This window comes from Corvus hawaiiensis, chromosome 3, assembly GCF_020740725.1.
Source record: "Corvus hawaiiensis isolate bCorHaw1 chromosome 3, bCorHaw1.pri.cur, whole genome shotgun sequence".
Lineage (NCBI taxonomy): Eukaryota > Metazoa > Chordata > Aves > Passeriformes > Corvidae > Corvus > Corvus hawaiiensis.
The window spans coordinates 50,548,101-50,562,534 of record NC_063215.1 but is presented as its reverse complement, the minus strand read 5'-3'; the positions used below and the strand labels follow the sequence as shown (position 1 = coordinate 50,562,534).

Below are 14,434 nucleotides of genomic sequence, written 5' to 3'. Positions count from 1 at the left end.
TGGCAGAGGAGGGTGAGTGAGCGGCTGTCGTGGGTGCCTGGTGTTTGGCCAGTGTCAAACCATGACCATGTGTTATATTTTCAGTTTATAGTGAGAAAGAAGCTTCCAAGTTTGTTATAGTCATCCAGTTAAAACAGGCTCTTCCCTTCTTTCTTCCTTGCAAAATGAATGTAATAAATAACTTCTTGGGATTCCTCTCTGTCTGTCTGAGTATTTTCCAAATTTATTGTGTAGAAAGAGAGGATTTCTGCAAGTAGTAAAAGGACAGCCCGGACCAAACAATCTGACTCATGTCTCTAAAATGCTCTCTTAAAACAAAAGCTTTTCAGAAGAAAAGTGAACTTTATTAAATATTTTTCACTCAAAACTTGTATCTTTATTTCTTATAATTAGATGTTCTTTGATAAGAATATTACTACTTGCTAATATGGATTGCAGATTTTTAATGTCCTTAAATATATAAATGTACTTTTAATGTTTGCTAATATATAAGCTTCACCTACACTGCCATATTATGCATAAGCCTAACCCCTCAAGAAAAGCTAAATACTTTGATCTACAGCTTGCCCTAGGCTTCACTGAAAGCTTCATTGTAAAGAGAAAGCTAATAAACTAAGCTAAATTTCTGTTCAAGTCTTCCATTCCTTTTTGTCTCTTTGATAAGGTTTGGTATTGTCACTCCATCTGCCAGGCACTTTTAAGGTGTTTGGTAATAATTTGACACAGTACGTGCTGACATCTTTGTGGATGCTGATTATTTTATACGTGACACCTCTTAATGGACAACAACATAAGAAAACTCCCATTTAAATGTACTTAAGCAAAAACATTAAAATACATTTAAAAGCAAATCTACTGAGGGTTACAGCTATCAGCTTTCACCTTCAATTTGCATAGATTTCAGCAAGAGCAGAGAATAAGCCTCTTCTTATATCAGCAAGGTTAAAAGACTGCCAGCATTGCAAAAGATTTGTTTCATTACAACCCTGAATCACCTGCCTGGGCTTCATCCACAAGGGGTAAAACAGTGCGATCCTAATCTTCCTCCATGGATTCGGCACTCTGGCCCCCCTTTTTGCTCGTGTACTTGTGTATCATGTCGTAATACACCTCTTGTGAATCAAATGTACACAGCAATGAAATCTTCCGCCATTCTTCCTTGCTGGGAGTTGGAAATGGTGCTGGGTCAGTGGTTGTAAAAAAGCAATTTGTATTTCTTTCTGCCAGCTTCGTTGCATGCTCTTTGGCTTTGATCTCAAAGACTTCCCGTTCTTCTTTTGAGTAAATTTTCTGGAACTCGTGCTGAAGATAGCTGACCGAGGAGCAACAGCGCCTGACACATTTTGAGATCAGTGCCACAGTCATGATGCTGGCTATCAGGAACCATCCTATCAGCTTGGAATAAAGATGGATATGTTAATGGTGGTTTTGTATGGTCCTGTGTGGGAACATAACATTGAAGAAATAAGAAAACTGTAAGCAAAGACACCCTGGAGTGGCTATAACTGTCTGCTTGCTGCCAAAGAGGGGATCCCATGCACACAATTCAGCCAGACATACAGAGCTTCTGCACCCCTGAGCTGATCTTGTCAGATTAAGGATGAATACCCAAAAAAGAGAAGATGGACAGAAGTCACTTACTCATTTATATCCAGCTTTCTTAACTTTTAAGGCAAGATACTGACCATCAGTTTCTGTGGTTGTAGTCACATTTATGGTACAGAGGGTGCAGAATCATCCTGTCTGCCTCATGCTGTGAATCAGAGCTCCTGCTGGCTGTGTTCCTGTGGAACGTAGCTACTCCCCCTGATGTCTGAGCCTGCTAAAACAGCCAGTTTCGACAAGAGAGAGGAAAAGTTGTATCCTGTATATTTTGTAGGCAGGACACAGATTTGACTGTTGAATATGGGAATTAATTCTTGTTTTGCACCTAATTTTAACATCCTTAGACAAGTCTCAGAGGTCCCATCAAAACCAAGTGTCCTAGTAGATGCTGGTCCCTCCTCTACCCAGGGGTATTTAGCTGGAAGCTCCAGGCAGAGATCCTGCAACATGCTTTTTTACCTCAGAATTACTTTTTCTTTAAATGAAAAAGTATTGAGTGCAAAAAGAAAAGGACTTTGTGTTCTTTTTGATTCTTAATTTTGTTGAAAGTAGATTGGATATTAAAAATACTGGTCAGTAATAAAGCCCTCTTACACTTTTTCTATTTTAGTTTGACTGAATGTTTCTTTTAGATTCCACTGCAGTGTCAGTAACAGTCAGTCTTCCTTGATTTTGCTCCTTTCTTACCCTGTCTGAATTCAATGGTATAGAGTTTGCCCCTTTCCAGCATTTTTCTTGGAGAAGCAGCATGCTAAGTATTTAACAAATATAAACACTTTTTTGTTTTAATAAGGGTTTGTACTAAACAGGAACTTACAAAAATCCAAGTAATTATAAACTCTTATGAGACTTAACTCCCTTAACCAGCCCATAGTATTTTCCTTAGAAAAAGTTGCAAAACCTGATTTTCCTACTGGAGTTAAGATTCACACAAATGTAGAAACAAAACTGAAGTGCTGCCAAAATTTGGAGGTCTCATTTCACTCCAAACAAGAAAAAATCCACACGAGTGTTACTGTTTTGATCATGCAGTGCAGTTTGCCTTCAGCACAAGAAAGTTTAAGAAGACAGATATATATTTTAACTATTCTGCTGGAATACAAGTGTGAAATTATTAAGAGGTTCAAGCATTGAGATTTACAGTCAAACAGGTTGTTCTAACTTGTTTCTCTTTCCAGATGTCTCCTTGCAACAGCTCTGTTGCAAGGAGACATCAGCTTCCTCTCTGTTAGTGATCTCAGCTTCCCCTCAACTAATGCTTATTTACAGAAGTTTGGGGTATTTAGAGGCATAAAAGTGGAGAAGAACTCACACCATGTCTAAGTTAATTGAGAAGAAAACTTGCTGTGGAAAATCCTGTTCTCTAGGCTGGTTGTCTGCCCAGCTTGGAATGAGGTTTTGTAAATGACAGTGCCGAGCCATTACCATGCAAACATGCAAAACCAGAAAGTAGCATAAAAATACACCTATTGCTTCTCTGTTACTGCTTTTTTGCCAATGAATTTTTGCTAGCCGAGTGCTTTTGGTACATGATATTATATAACATGAGAGAAGGACTGGTTACAACCCCTGGCAGGCACCACTACACATTGAGCAGCCAGGGTTGAAGCCCATATTGTGAGAAGAGCAGCAAGGCTTTACTTGGGACTGTGCCTGAAGGCTGAGCTCATCACCTGATATCTGTGCTGATAATTCTGCATCACAGGGTATTTTGAACAGCTTCTCTTGGCAGTCAGGGCCTTTATCTTTACAGAAGAGACGCTGTGTCAGGCTGCTCCCACTGGCTGCACACTCGTAGGAGTTGGCTCCGAGCAGGGCGACCGCTATCCACGCGAGAGGGGCCACCAAGGCTCTGGCTGTCACTTGGCACCAGCACCTGGCAGAAATGGGCACAGGACTCCGAGGTGCTGCTTTCCTTCTCCTGAGAGCAGCCGCCTGTCAACTGGTGCCATATCCTGGTGTTCACCATGTAACCGAGCAGCAAGAGGATGAAGGCAGGCACAAAGAGGAAGAAAGAGCCATACACCATGTTCCCAGAGTTGCAGGGACACTTGAACACCACAGATGAAAAGATGTGCTCGGTGGCTGCCGTCAGCAGGGACACAGCACTGTAGCCCAGAATGGTCTGGTGGCGGATGCAGAAATCCAGTATTTCACGTAACCTATCCATTTTCTGCCTCCCCTTACTTTGAGAAGAGCAAAATCTTGGTCAGAAAAGGAAAAAAGAGAGATAAGTGTCCTGCAGTTTGCATGGCTTAGAGAGGCTTGCAGAGCTTTCAGTTTCTATTTGTGGTGGTGATGCCATGAGGCATAGAAATAGCCCTTCGTAGAGGAAGTAAAAGAGCCTGTGACTACTGCACAGTCAAGCAGAGACCACACCAGAAAACCACTCCAGTTATCAACAGGAAAACAACGAGGAGAGTTGTTTCTATAAAAATAGTCTGCGTTTGTCCACACATGCATTGTAACTAGCAATGGCTTAAATCTCATCATCTTTTTAGTGAGGCTTTTCGGTGAGGCAGATTCAAAGTGTGACTAAAATGTGAGAAAACCACCCAGAATTCTATACAGATTTTTATCCTGCCTTATTTTTAGCAATACAATATGGCTTCTCCTCTTACGGAAGAAAATTCAACTATAATCATGTCAATTTTCCAAGATAATCAATCAATCTGTCTTTTTAAAGTAGTTATATTGGAAATTATATAAGCCTTAAATTTTTTTAGTTTAAAGTAACATTTAGTCATGGATTTGTTTGCCAAGGGGAAGGGCAGCTAGACTTTGTTGTTTGTTTAATCTTTAAACCACTGAGGCTTTGGGTCTTGCAGGGCAAGGCCTGTGTCTTAGTTTAAAAGACAGGTGTCTGCTAAGGAAGGCAGGAGTCTCCCTTGGAATGGCAGATGCAACCCCCCTCCCTCCGAGTTATTATAATTTTGAAATCAAGGGTCTTTTAGGCAAAGATGTAGGAAACAGGAGTAACAGTTCTTTACTATTATATATCTATATGTGTATAACCAGTCAAACAAACACCAATAATGTAGGTTTCGGGGGTTCTGGGGTCCTGTCGGGACGGCCGGACGTAGACGGTGACGGATGGAGACGAGAGATCTCTATAGGCAGGTCTCGGGACACAGCCGGTTTATTGTAAAAGGCGTGGGTATTGGGGCACTGCTCAGAGCTGGTAGACTCAGCTCTGAGCAGGCCCAAGAGAGCAAGAGAGTGAACGGGTGAGAGAGAGAGAGAGAGAGAGTAGGAGCAAGAGTAGAAGTGGAAGAGAGGAATGAATAGAAGAGAGAATGAATAGAAGTGAGAATGAGAATGAGAATGTCTGAAGTCCTGGTTACAATACAATAAATCATCTTCTGCACTGAATATTCTAATTGTCACTAACCAATCTAATACAAGATACAAATCCTATAGCATTTACATACAGCCTATAAGAGTTCTTATATTACCATAGAGTGTTACATCTTAACTTCTAAAAACTACTCTTTGGACCCCTTCTGCTGAGCTAGTAGGGTCTGCTCTGACCCTTGGACCTGTTTGCAAGCAGAGGGTATTGTTCCATCAAGAGGGGATTACTTCAGTCGGCCATACCATTGTTTTCTAGTTGTTCAGTAACTAAGACCTGGTATTTCAAAAGTGGCTTTCATTTCGATGTTGCCTGTAGTTTTCATATTCCCAAAATCTTTTGTCAGGCAATCATATTTCCAAGGCTTTCCTGTTTCATCTTCCCCAACATCTTCCCCTTTTCGATGGACAATTAAGATATTAGACATAGTCCTACTCATCATTTTTTGCACACACTGAAGTATACAAGGTACTGCTACTAAAACTATAATTATTACTACTAGAATAATCAAGCCTATTTTACAGAGTTCCCTTAGCCAGGGTGCAAAGCTCCAACCATCAAACAAACTGTCTAGCCAAGATGAGTTATCTGTTGTAATTTGGTTAGCTAGGTCCCTTAGGTTTTGTAACTGTTTGTGAATGGAAACAGAATGATCGGATAAGTTCATACAGCATAATCCTTCAAAATCTTCACAGCCATGCCCATGTGCTAATAAAAGATAATCAATGGCAGCTCTATTTTGTAAAGTGGCATGTCTGACTGCCTCTTCATCGGTTAACAAATCACTGATCATAGTAGAGGTGGCATTTACCTCCTTGCTGAGCCAACACCCCAACTTGTTTAACCTTTTTAGTGCAATTGAGGAACTTAACTGAGGAAAAAAAATGCTCGCAACAATTGATTTTTCAGAGTTCCAAGGATGAAAGTCACTATCACAGTCGCTCTCATACTGATGTCCCCAGGAAGATCTAATTTTTTCTGTTTTTCTTTTTGATTACTTCTTTGACACTGGGAGCAATAATTGTAAGTTGTCCCAGAGCACAAGGGCCACCATCTATTTTTGAAGGTATACCTTGCCAGGCTCTGTCTCCACAGATGAGCCAAATTCCTCTAGGGAATCGAATAGGAAGTTTGTTAAAACGATCTGCATGAGGTTCGTCATATATAAGAAGCTTAGCTTGGTTGCACCAAGAAGTTACATTGCTATAAGCTGGGTGATATGGGGTAACATTTAAATGAGGACCGTTTTCTCCTAGAAAGTGAAAGAAATAGTAGGTATCCATAGTTAACGAGCCTAGGATTTCTAGCTCTTGAAGGTCAGATTTATCAATTTTAGAGTTATCAATATAAGTTTGGTGTTTATGGCTGGTAGTTGGAGAAATGTGATCATCGTATGGCCAGTACTTATCAAGAGTAACATTATCAAAACCTTCTGGTAAAGGTATTCCAACTAAACAGGTTGAAAAAGGTTTGTCAGGGCTTGTGTCAGATAGACAGATGGTATCGGAGCCTGCAGATTTGGCTAAAGCAACCCAGACATTTGTCTTTGGTTGATTTACAGGTAAAGCTTCACTATAAAAACTAAAACATAAGAATAAAAGCAACATGCACGCGCGCAGATGAGAAAGCTCCATTATTTTCTTGAGCTGTTTTTGGCAGATCGCTTTCTTCTGGTGATTCTGCGTACTTCAGGTTTGGGTGCTTGCTTCCTGGCTTCCACTTGCAGGGTCACTGGCTGGTGTGGAGGCGTCGGCAGGTTTTGATGTGTGGTATGGCTTCACGTTTTTTGCTGGAACCCACTTGAGCTCTCCACCTGTGGAAACACATGCAAACTCCTTCCCCCATGTTATAAGATTGTATGGTCCTTCTATTTTTCCTGATTCTAGATTCTTGATTAAAACTAGGGGGTGCTCTTTCAGTTTTGCTTTTTTGTTGTTTAAGAAATGTCTGAAGATGGGGGGATCAGGCTCTTCTGCAGAGCTATTCAAAAAATTATAAACATACAAAGCCTTATTCAACCTCCTTTGAGGTGTATCCTGGGCTTCTCCCCCTTTCTGTTGATCTAAAATGCGTTTTAGAGTTTGATGTGTTCTTTCTATTATTCCTTGACTCGTGGGGGAGTAGGGAATGCCAAATGTATGGCGGACACCCCAGTCATTTAAGAATGCAGCTAATTCTTGTGAAACATACGAAGGACCGTTATCAGTTTTAATTTCTTGTGGGATACCCAAATAGGAAAAAGCTTGTGAAAAATGATGGCAAACATGCTTAGCTGTCTCTCCTGTATGCACAGAAGCGAAGACTGCATTTGAGAATGTATCAACAGAGACATGGATATTTTTAAGTTTTCCAAAAGAGGGGTACTTAGTGACATCTGTTTGCCATTTCTGTAAGCTCTCCAACCCCCGTGGGCTGGTGGCTCCTGAGGAGGGGATAGGTTGAACAAGCTGGCAGTTTGGGCATGCTCGTACAATATTTTGAGCTTGCTCTAGGGTAATATGAAAATCTCGTTTGATTGCCTGTGCATTTTGGTGAAAGAACACATGACTTAATTTGGCTTGTTCAATAGTGTTAGGCAAGGTAGTTGTAGCAAACACCGAGGTAGGATTTTCGATGTCTGCTGCAACTTCTCCATCAGATGCTGCTGATGCCAATGCATCAGCTCGTGCGTTTCCTTCTGCCATAAATCCTGGAAGACCAGAATGAGCTCTAATGTGGCAAACGAAATAAGGGTTAGTTCTGTGTGATAAAATTTGGTAGAGACAGGTGAGCCAAAGACATAATTTGTCGTTGTTCACATCCTTTAAAACTGATCCTTCAATCCTCTTAATAATACCAGCAACATATGCTGAGTCAGTGATTAGGTTGAAAGGTTCTGGAAAGAGCTGAAAAGCTCTTACAACAGCTGCCAATTCAACAATTTGAGGAGAACCTTCAACTTTTTGAACATCTTGCTTCCAGACTTTAGTATCTTTATTTTGCCATGTGACCACAGAGTTGTGTGTTCGCCCTGACCCATCAGTGAAGATAGTGACCGCATTTAGAGGCTCTTCACTGATTAGGGGTTTTTCTTTGTAGCACAATTTAGCTTTGATTAATCCGTGTGCTGGGTAATGAATAGAGCAAACGCCTGGAAAATCGAGCAAGGCATACATCAAGTCTTCTGATTTTTGCATTGCCCAATCGAAATAAGATTTAATCATGGGCAAATAAATAATTGCAAATTCACAACCTGCTATTGAAAGAAGCCTTGCTCTGCCTTTGATGATGATTTGAGACATCATTTCTAAAGGTGTGAGGATTGTCTTTGGCGACCTGTAAGGGAGAAAAACCCATTCAATTATCAACAGTGGTTCTATTTGAGAGGAATCCCATTGAAAAATGAGGCCGTACAGTCTCAACTTTTCTCCTAAAACTGCAAGGAAAAAGGGTTTGTTAGGAATACAGCGATGTGCCTGCCTGTTCTGCAGAGCGTCAGTAATTTTTTCCAGGGCCTTGCAAGCTTCAGGAGTGAGAGATTTAGGGGATTTAATGTCACTGTCTCCTCTCAATAAATCAAAGAGTGGAGCAAGTTCATCATTAGTGATTCCTAGCACAGGCCTGACCCAATTGATTTCTCCTAAGAGCCGATGCAAGTCCTGCAAGGTATGAACATCAGTTCGAATTTGTATTTTTTGAGGTGTAATAGACTGTTCTGTTAGTTTCCATCCTAGATATTTCCAGGGAGCAGTCTCTTGTATTTTTGATTCGGAGATCACCAGTCCAGCCTTTCTGATTTCAGCAACAACACTGTTACGAGTTTCTTCCATTTGTTTTTGTGTTGACGCTGCGATGAGCAAATCATCCATGTAGTGGAGAATAACTGATTGCGGGAATTGCTCACGGACTGGGGACAAAGCACGGGCTACAAAATGTTGGCAAAGAGTCGGTGAGTTCTTCATGCCTTGAGGCAAGACTAGCCAATGATACCTTTGAAGCGGCTCTTGCAGGTTTGTACTTGGAACGGAAAAGGCAAAACGAGGAGCATCGTCTGGATGCAGTGGGATGTTGAAGAAACAGTCTTTTAGATCGATAATTACAAGCGGCCAATTTCTTGGGATCATGGAAAGGCTGGGCAGGCCAGGTTGGAGAGGGCCCATGTCTTCAATTACTGCATTGATTTTTCTGAGATCATGTAACAATCGCCACGTGTCAGAAGTTTTCTTATGGATTACAAACACAGGTGAGTTCCAGGGACTGTTAGTGGGTTTAATGTGGCCTTTTTGCAGTTGTTCAGCCACTAGTTTTTTGAGGGCACTCAGCTTATGATCTGGCAGGGACCACTGGTCGACCCAGAGAGGGGTGTCAGTTTTCCAGGTCAGTTTTAAAGTACTGAGTGCTTTAGTGGCCCCTATGAAAAATCCAGTTCAATTTTGGCTCCCCATTCAGAGAGCAAATCTCTTCCCCACACTGTGATGGGTTTCTGCACTACATAGGGACGGATCAATGCCTTTTTCCCTTGTGGTCCTGTAATACTGATGACAGATTCGCTCCGCAGGCATGGAGTGACACCTCCAATGCCTGTGAGAGCGCCTGGGGGGGTTATTAATTTCCAATCTGTCGGCCAATGATAATAAGAGATAACAGAAACATCTGCCCCCGTATCAATCATCCCCTTGATGTTAACTTGAATCCCACCATTTGACAATTCACAAGTTAGCATTGGTCGTTGTTGACTTATGTGTTGAACCCATAGAACCTCAGGACTTTCAGGAGCAACTGAGAAACGGCGCGGTGGTATTTGTTCCGCAGTTCCCATGGGCAGAGTGGGTTTGTCCCATTTTTTAGACCAGTATGATACTCACTTAGGTGATGTCGCAGGAGCAGCGTCCTTACTCAGATGTCTGTCGTGCGGGGCTGGCCAGGCACTCCACTCGGCAGTCAGGATGCTGCTTTTCGGTCCTTTCCCAGAGCTCCGGTTTCAGGCGTCGCTTGGCAACGGCTTTCCGTGCTCAGGACCTCACGGGTGGGTCCGCACTGAGCTCCAGCGCGGGCGGTGCTGAGCACTACTCGCCTGTGCTCGGGGCGTGCGGCAGATTTCCCTCCGCAGAGCTCCGGTCAGTACTGCTTAGCAGCGTGTCCATGCTCGAGGGGTGATACGGCAGACCTCCTCAAAGAGCTCCAGGGGGCCGCTGCGCAGCAGTGGCGGCCCGTGCTCGAGGACTGCCAGGCAATTGCCTCCAAAAGCTCCAGGTAATCCCCGTGCTCGAAGGCTGCCTCAGCAGAATTACAGAGCTCCAGCTATTACAATGCGCAGCATCGGTATGCCGTGCTCACGACAAGTTCTAGGTGGCTATAACTGGTCTTTTAGTTACCGTCCATGGAGAAAAGTCCTACAGATGGAGAAAGCTGAACCGGGCGTTCAATCACGTTGTGCGCCAGGCTGCAGGTGCTGGGTGTGGGTTCGGCAATCACGTTGGGCGCCAGACTGTAGGTTTCGGGGGTTCTGGGGTCCTGTCAGGACGGCCGGACGTAGACGGTGACGGATGGAGACGAGAGATCTCTATAGGCAGGTCTTGGGACACAGCCGGTTTATTGTAAAAGGCGTGGGTATTGGGGCACTGCTCAGAGCTGGTAGACTCAGCTCTGAGCAGGCCCAAGAGAGCAAGAGAGTGAACGGGTGAGAGAGAGAGAGAGTAGGAGCAAGAGTAGAAGTGGAAGAGAGGAATGAATAGAAGAGAGAATGAATAGAAGTGAGAATGAGAATGAGAATGTCTGAAGTCCTGGTTACAATACAATAAATCATCTTCTGCACTGAATATTCTAATTGTCACTAACCAATCTAATACAAGATACAAATCCTATAGCATTTACATACAGCCTATAAGAGTTCTTATATTACCATAGAGTGTTACATCTTAACTTCTAAAAACTACTCTTTGGACCCCTTCTGCTGAGCTAGTAGGGTCTGCTCTGACCCTTGGACCTGTTTGCAAGCAGAGGGTATTGTTCCATCAAGAGGGGATTACTTCAGTGGCCATACCATTGTTTTCTAGTTGTTCAGTAACTAAGACCTGGTATTTCAAAAGTGGCTTTCATTTCGATGTTGCCTGTAGTTTTCATATTCCCAAAATCTTTTGTCAGGCAATCATATTTCCAAGGCTTTCCTGTTTCATCTTCCCCAACAAATAACTATGGCAGTAACAGCAAACAATCACAAACCCAGTGCCAGCCTTCTCGGCTGTCGGGCCCTTTCCCCTCGGGTGCAGTTCCGCTCGCAGCCGGCAGGGGCGCTGGCGGCTCCCGGTGAGCAGGGCAGGTGCGATGGTTCCCCCGCGGCTGCAGGGGGCGCTCCGGAGCGAGCTCGGGGAGCACGCGGCACCGGTGCCCTGGGATCCCGGGGAGGGATGGAACAAAAAAACTTCACAAACCCCTGGGCAGCCGATCCCGGTGTCCGGCTGGACCCTCGGGAACAGCAGGCTGGAACAGCAGGCTGGAATGGCAGGGACGAGCACAAATCCCGGATGGCAGATGCGATGTATCCAAACGGGGAACCCCCCGGAGGTCTGGGCAGGCAGAGCGAGCAGGGCTACAACGTAGCGAAGGCTCGAAGCAAGGGTGGGGCAGGGCAGCCACAGCCCGGCTCCAAGCGGGGCAGGGAAGGTGGGCTTGGGATCCCGGGGTTTCTCCAGCAGAAGGAAAAAGCAGCCGAAGAAAGCAGACTCCTTTCTGTCCTAACGCCAGAGACCAAACTGCCCCCACACACTCAGGTGAAAACAAAAGAGTAGCCAGCTCTTTTGTTTTCCTTAAGCACCCAGTAATTTGTTCCCCTGGCAACATGTATGGGCAAAATTCCTTTAACAGAAGAAAAGCCAGGAGAGCTCCTAAAACCCCAACAGCCTGATAAGCTCTAATAAAAAAAAATTGGTGTTTTGGAGGTCTGGGATTTTAAAATTCACAGTTCCCAGTTCAGCTTTTGGGCAGCTGAGAGGATGGCATAGAGGCTCCAGAGCAGGCAGCACTGGTTCAGGTGGCTGCCAGGCTTGCACCAGTTGTGCTGTGCTCAGTACTGAGCTGCTGCTGCTGCAGAGGAAAAGGTGCTGCTAAATGAAATGCTTGCCTTGGCCTGGAGAAGACTTTGTTATTATGCAGCAGTGTACTACAATGACATAGCAAGCAAAAAAGGATGTAAAACCAGAAAGAATGGATCAGGCTGAAGGTTAGTCTGGCCACATCTCAGCTACAGCCAATAGCTGAGTGGGAAGAACAGGGACAAGGAAAGGAAGCTTGGCAATGCACTCACACCCTGTGTGATTTCAGGGATTTCCTTGTATCTAACACCTGTTGTTTTAACCCATGCAGACTTACTGACACCCAAAATATTGTATAGCAAGTCTGCTTAACCTTCATTCGAACCTGACACCATCCCATTTGATGCCCCCAAGATCTGGAAGGGAAAGAGAAAAAAAGGATAGATCCTTGGTGTCTCCATCAGCTCATGGTCTTGTACACCTTCACCATAGCCCCCTCTTTCCCAGGCTGGGGAGCCCCTAATATAGTCATTCCTCATCTGATATTGCATACTTTTGTTATCCATGTTGCCACCTGAACTGTTCTTTAGGATTCAGGTATCCTTTTTCACATGAGAGGAAATAGGAAGTATACCAGATTTCCAGTGCCTTGAAGATGCAACTGAATCACAGTTTGCTACAAAGGCACACTGACATTTGGTTTCTATTTCCTTGAAATAATTTCCAGAATTTTAATTTTGTTTTGATCATCCATGAATCAATATTTTAGCAAGATATGCTTTATAATAAAAAAACCCCTTCAGTCCTTGAGGGATAACCTCAGCAAGCTCAGAGTCCATCAGTGTATATATGAAGGTAGGATTTGGTTTCAGTTTGAACACCACTTCTTCTATACTGAATTAGACCTGCCATTTTGCTTTTTGGTTGGCAGCCTAAGAAAGTATCTCTCCAGTTCTTTAAAGCAGTGGTTCATTTTTAAATATCAAGAATAACTTTGCATTATTGACAAATACTGTTACCATGATTTTTACTTAGAGGCAGCTAGAGACAGAAGTTAGCAAACCTTGAAACCAGAATTCACCATGCTGGAAAAAGTCCTAGCAGATGCCTCATCCCTGGAAGTGTTCCAGGACAGGTTGGATGAGGTTTTAAGCAACTTTGTCTTGTGGAAATTGTCCCTGCCTATAGGAGGGGGGGTGGAACTGGATGATCTTCAAGGACCCTTCCAGCCAAACTTTTTGATGATTCTATGATTCTTTGTCAGCATGGCAGAAAAAACAGATGCAAGGTAAAATTGCTGCAAGGGCACCTCCTTACAAAGACCGGGACATGGGCTGCCTCCAGCAACCACTGGTTACACAAAAGAGCCAAAGGACCAGAGGCAGCTCTCTGGAACAGATTACGACCACACAGGGAAAGCATAGAGCCAAGAAACCCTGCTGCTTCTGCTTCTGAGCCTAATTTTACCAGTGCTTTATTTATCTGTAATAAAATACGATTTCAGGAACAAGCTTCCTGCAAAAAAAGGAGGGGAGCTCTGCATGAAAAAGGATTAACCCTCCTCCAAGAAAACACGTTTCCAGTAAATATTCACAGAGAGCTGTGGGTGAGGGAAGAGAGACCACCCTAGTTGAGCAGTGGGGAGCAGCTGTGCTGAGAGCTAAGTGGGGTGCAGGAGTGTCCAGGGTGAGCCCAGCCAGTGGCAGCTTTGGGAGCTGGGGAGCGGCCCAAGGGGGCTCCTGGGTGCAAGGAGCTGTGGGGCTGGGGAGATACAGAACCCCCATTCACTCAGAGCTCTCTTCTCCCAGGGCAGCTTTTTTTTGCCCTCTAAATTAACACTTGTCTGGCCACAACAGCTGCAAAGCATTATATGGAAAGTATTCAGAAAACCAGTTTTCTGTTAAAGGACCCAGAATTCCAATTAAATGGTTGTTTTTACACTGATTTGCATTAAATTTCATGTCTTCCAAGGGGGATGGGAACAGTGTGAGAATTTAAAAGATGGACATTTTTAGAACAAAAGGTTATTTTTTTCATTTGAAACATCTTTCTGTTTTGAAATATTCTTTGTTAAAATGAAGGGCTCAGCTGAAAACAAGTGGACTTGTTTAATATTTTATTTTCTCCTTGCCATTTTAACTTCTATCCTTTCATTTGCAGATGAACAATTCTCAAACATTTTCTAGGTTGAAAAAGCTGTACCCTGAACTAATTCTGTGGTTCAATGAAGTGCATAAGACTGGTTACAAATACAGCAGGTACAAGTGTGTGTATGGGCACTGAAGGGCTTTACCAGTACATATTGTGCAGATATTGTTTTAGTTATGTTAGTAAGTCCTTACAATAGGTTCTTTTAAAATATTTTTTCTTGCTGGAACATTTTCTACTGGTTCAGAATAGCAAATGACTGGTTTTGGTTTCCTACAAGTCATTCTCCTTCTAGCTGTTACATCCAAGGCCCATCCTG

At 43.5% G+C, this 14,434-nt stretch overlaps 1 protein-coding gene across 1 annotated transcript; it reads right to left on the bottom strand.

Annotated features, from left to right (window-relative positions):
• Positions 1–484: 484 nt before the first annotated feature.
• Positions 485–3,896, bottom strand: LOC125322411 (calcium homeostasis modulator protein 6-like). The gene is given in 3 exon segments (XM_048296082.1): positions 485–1,395; positions 3,247–3,468; positions 3,470–3,896. Coding segments are annotated over 3 exon segments (888 nt in total). The 5' UTR covers positions 3,776–3,896; the 3' UTR covers positions 485–1,035.
• Positions 3,897–14,434: the final 10,538 nt, after the last annotated feature.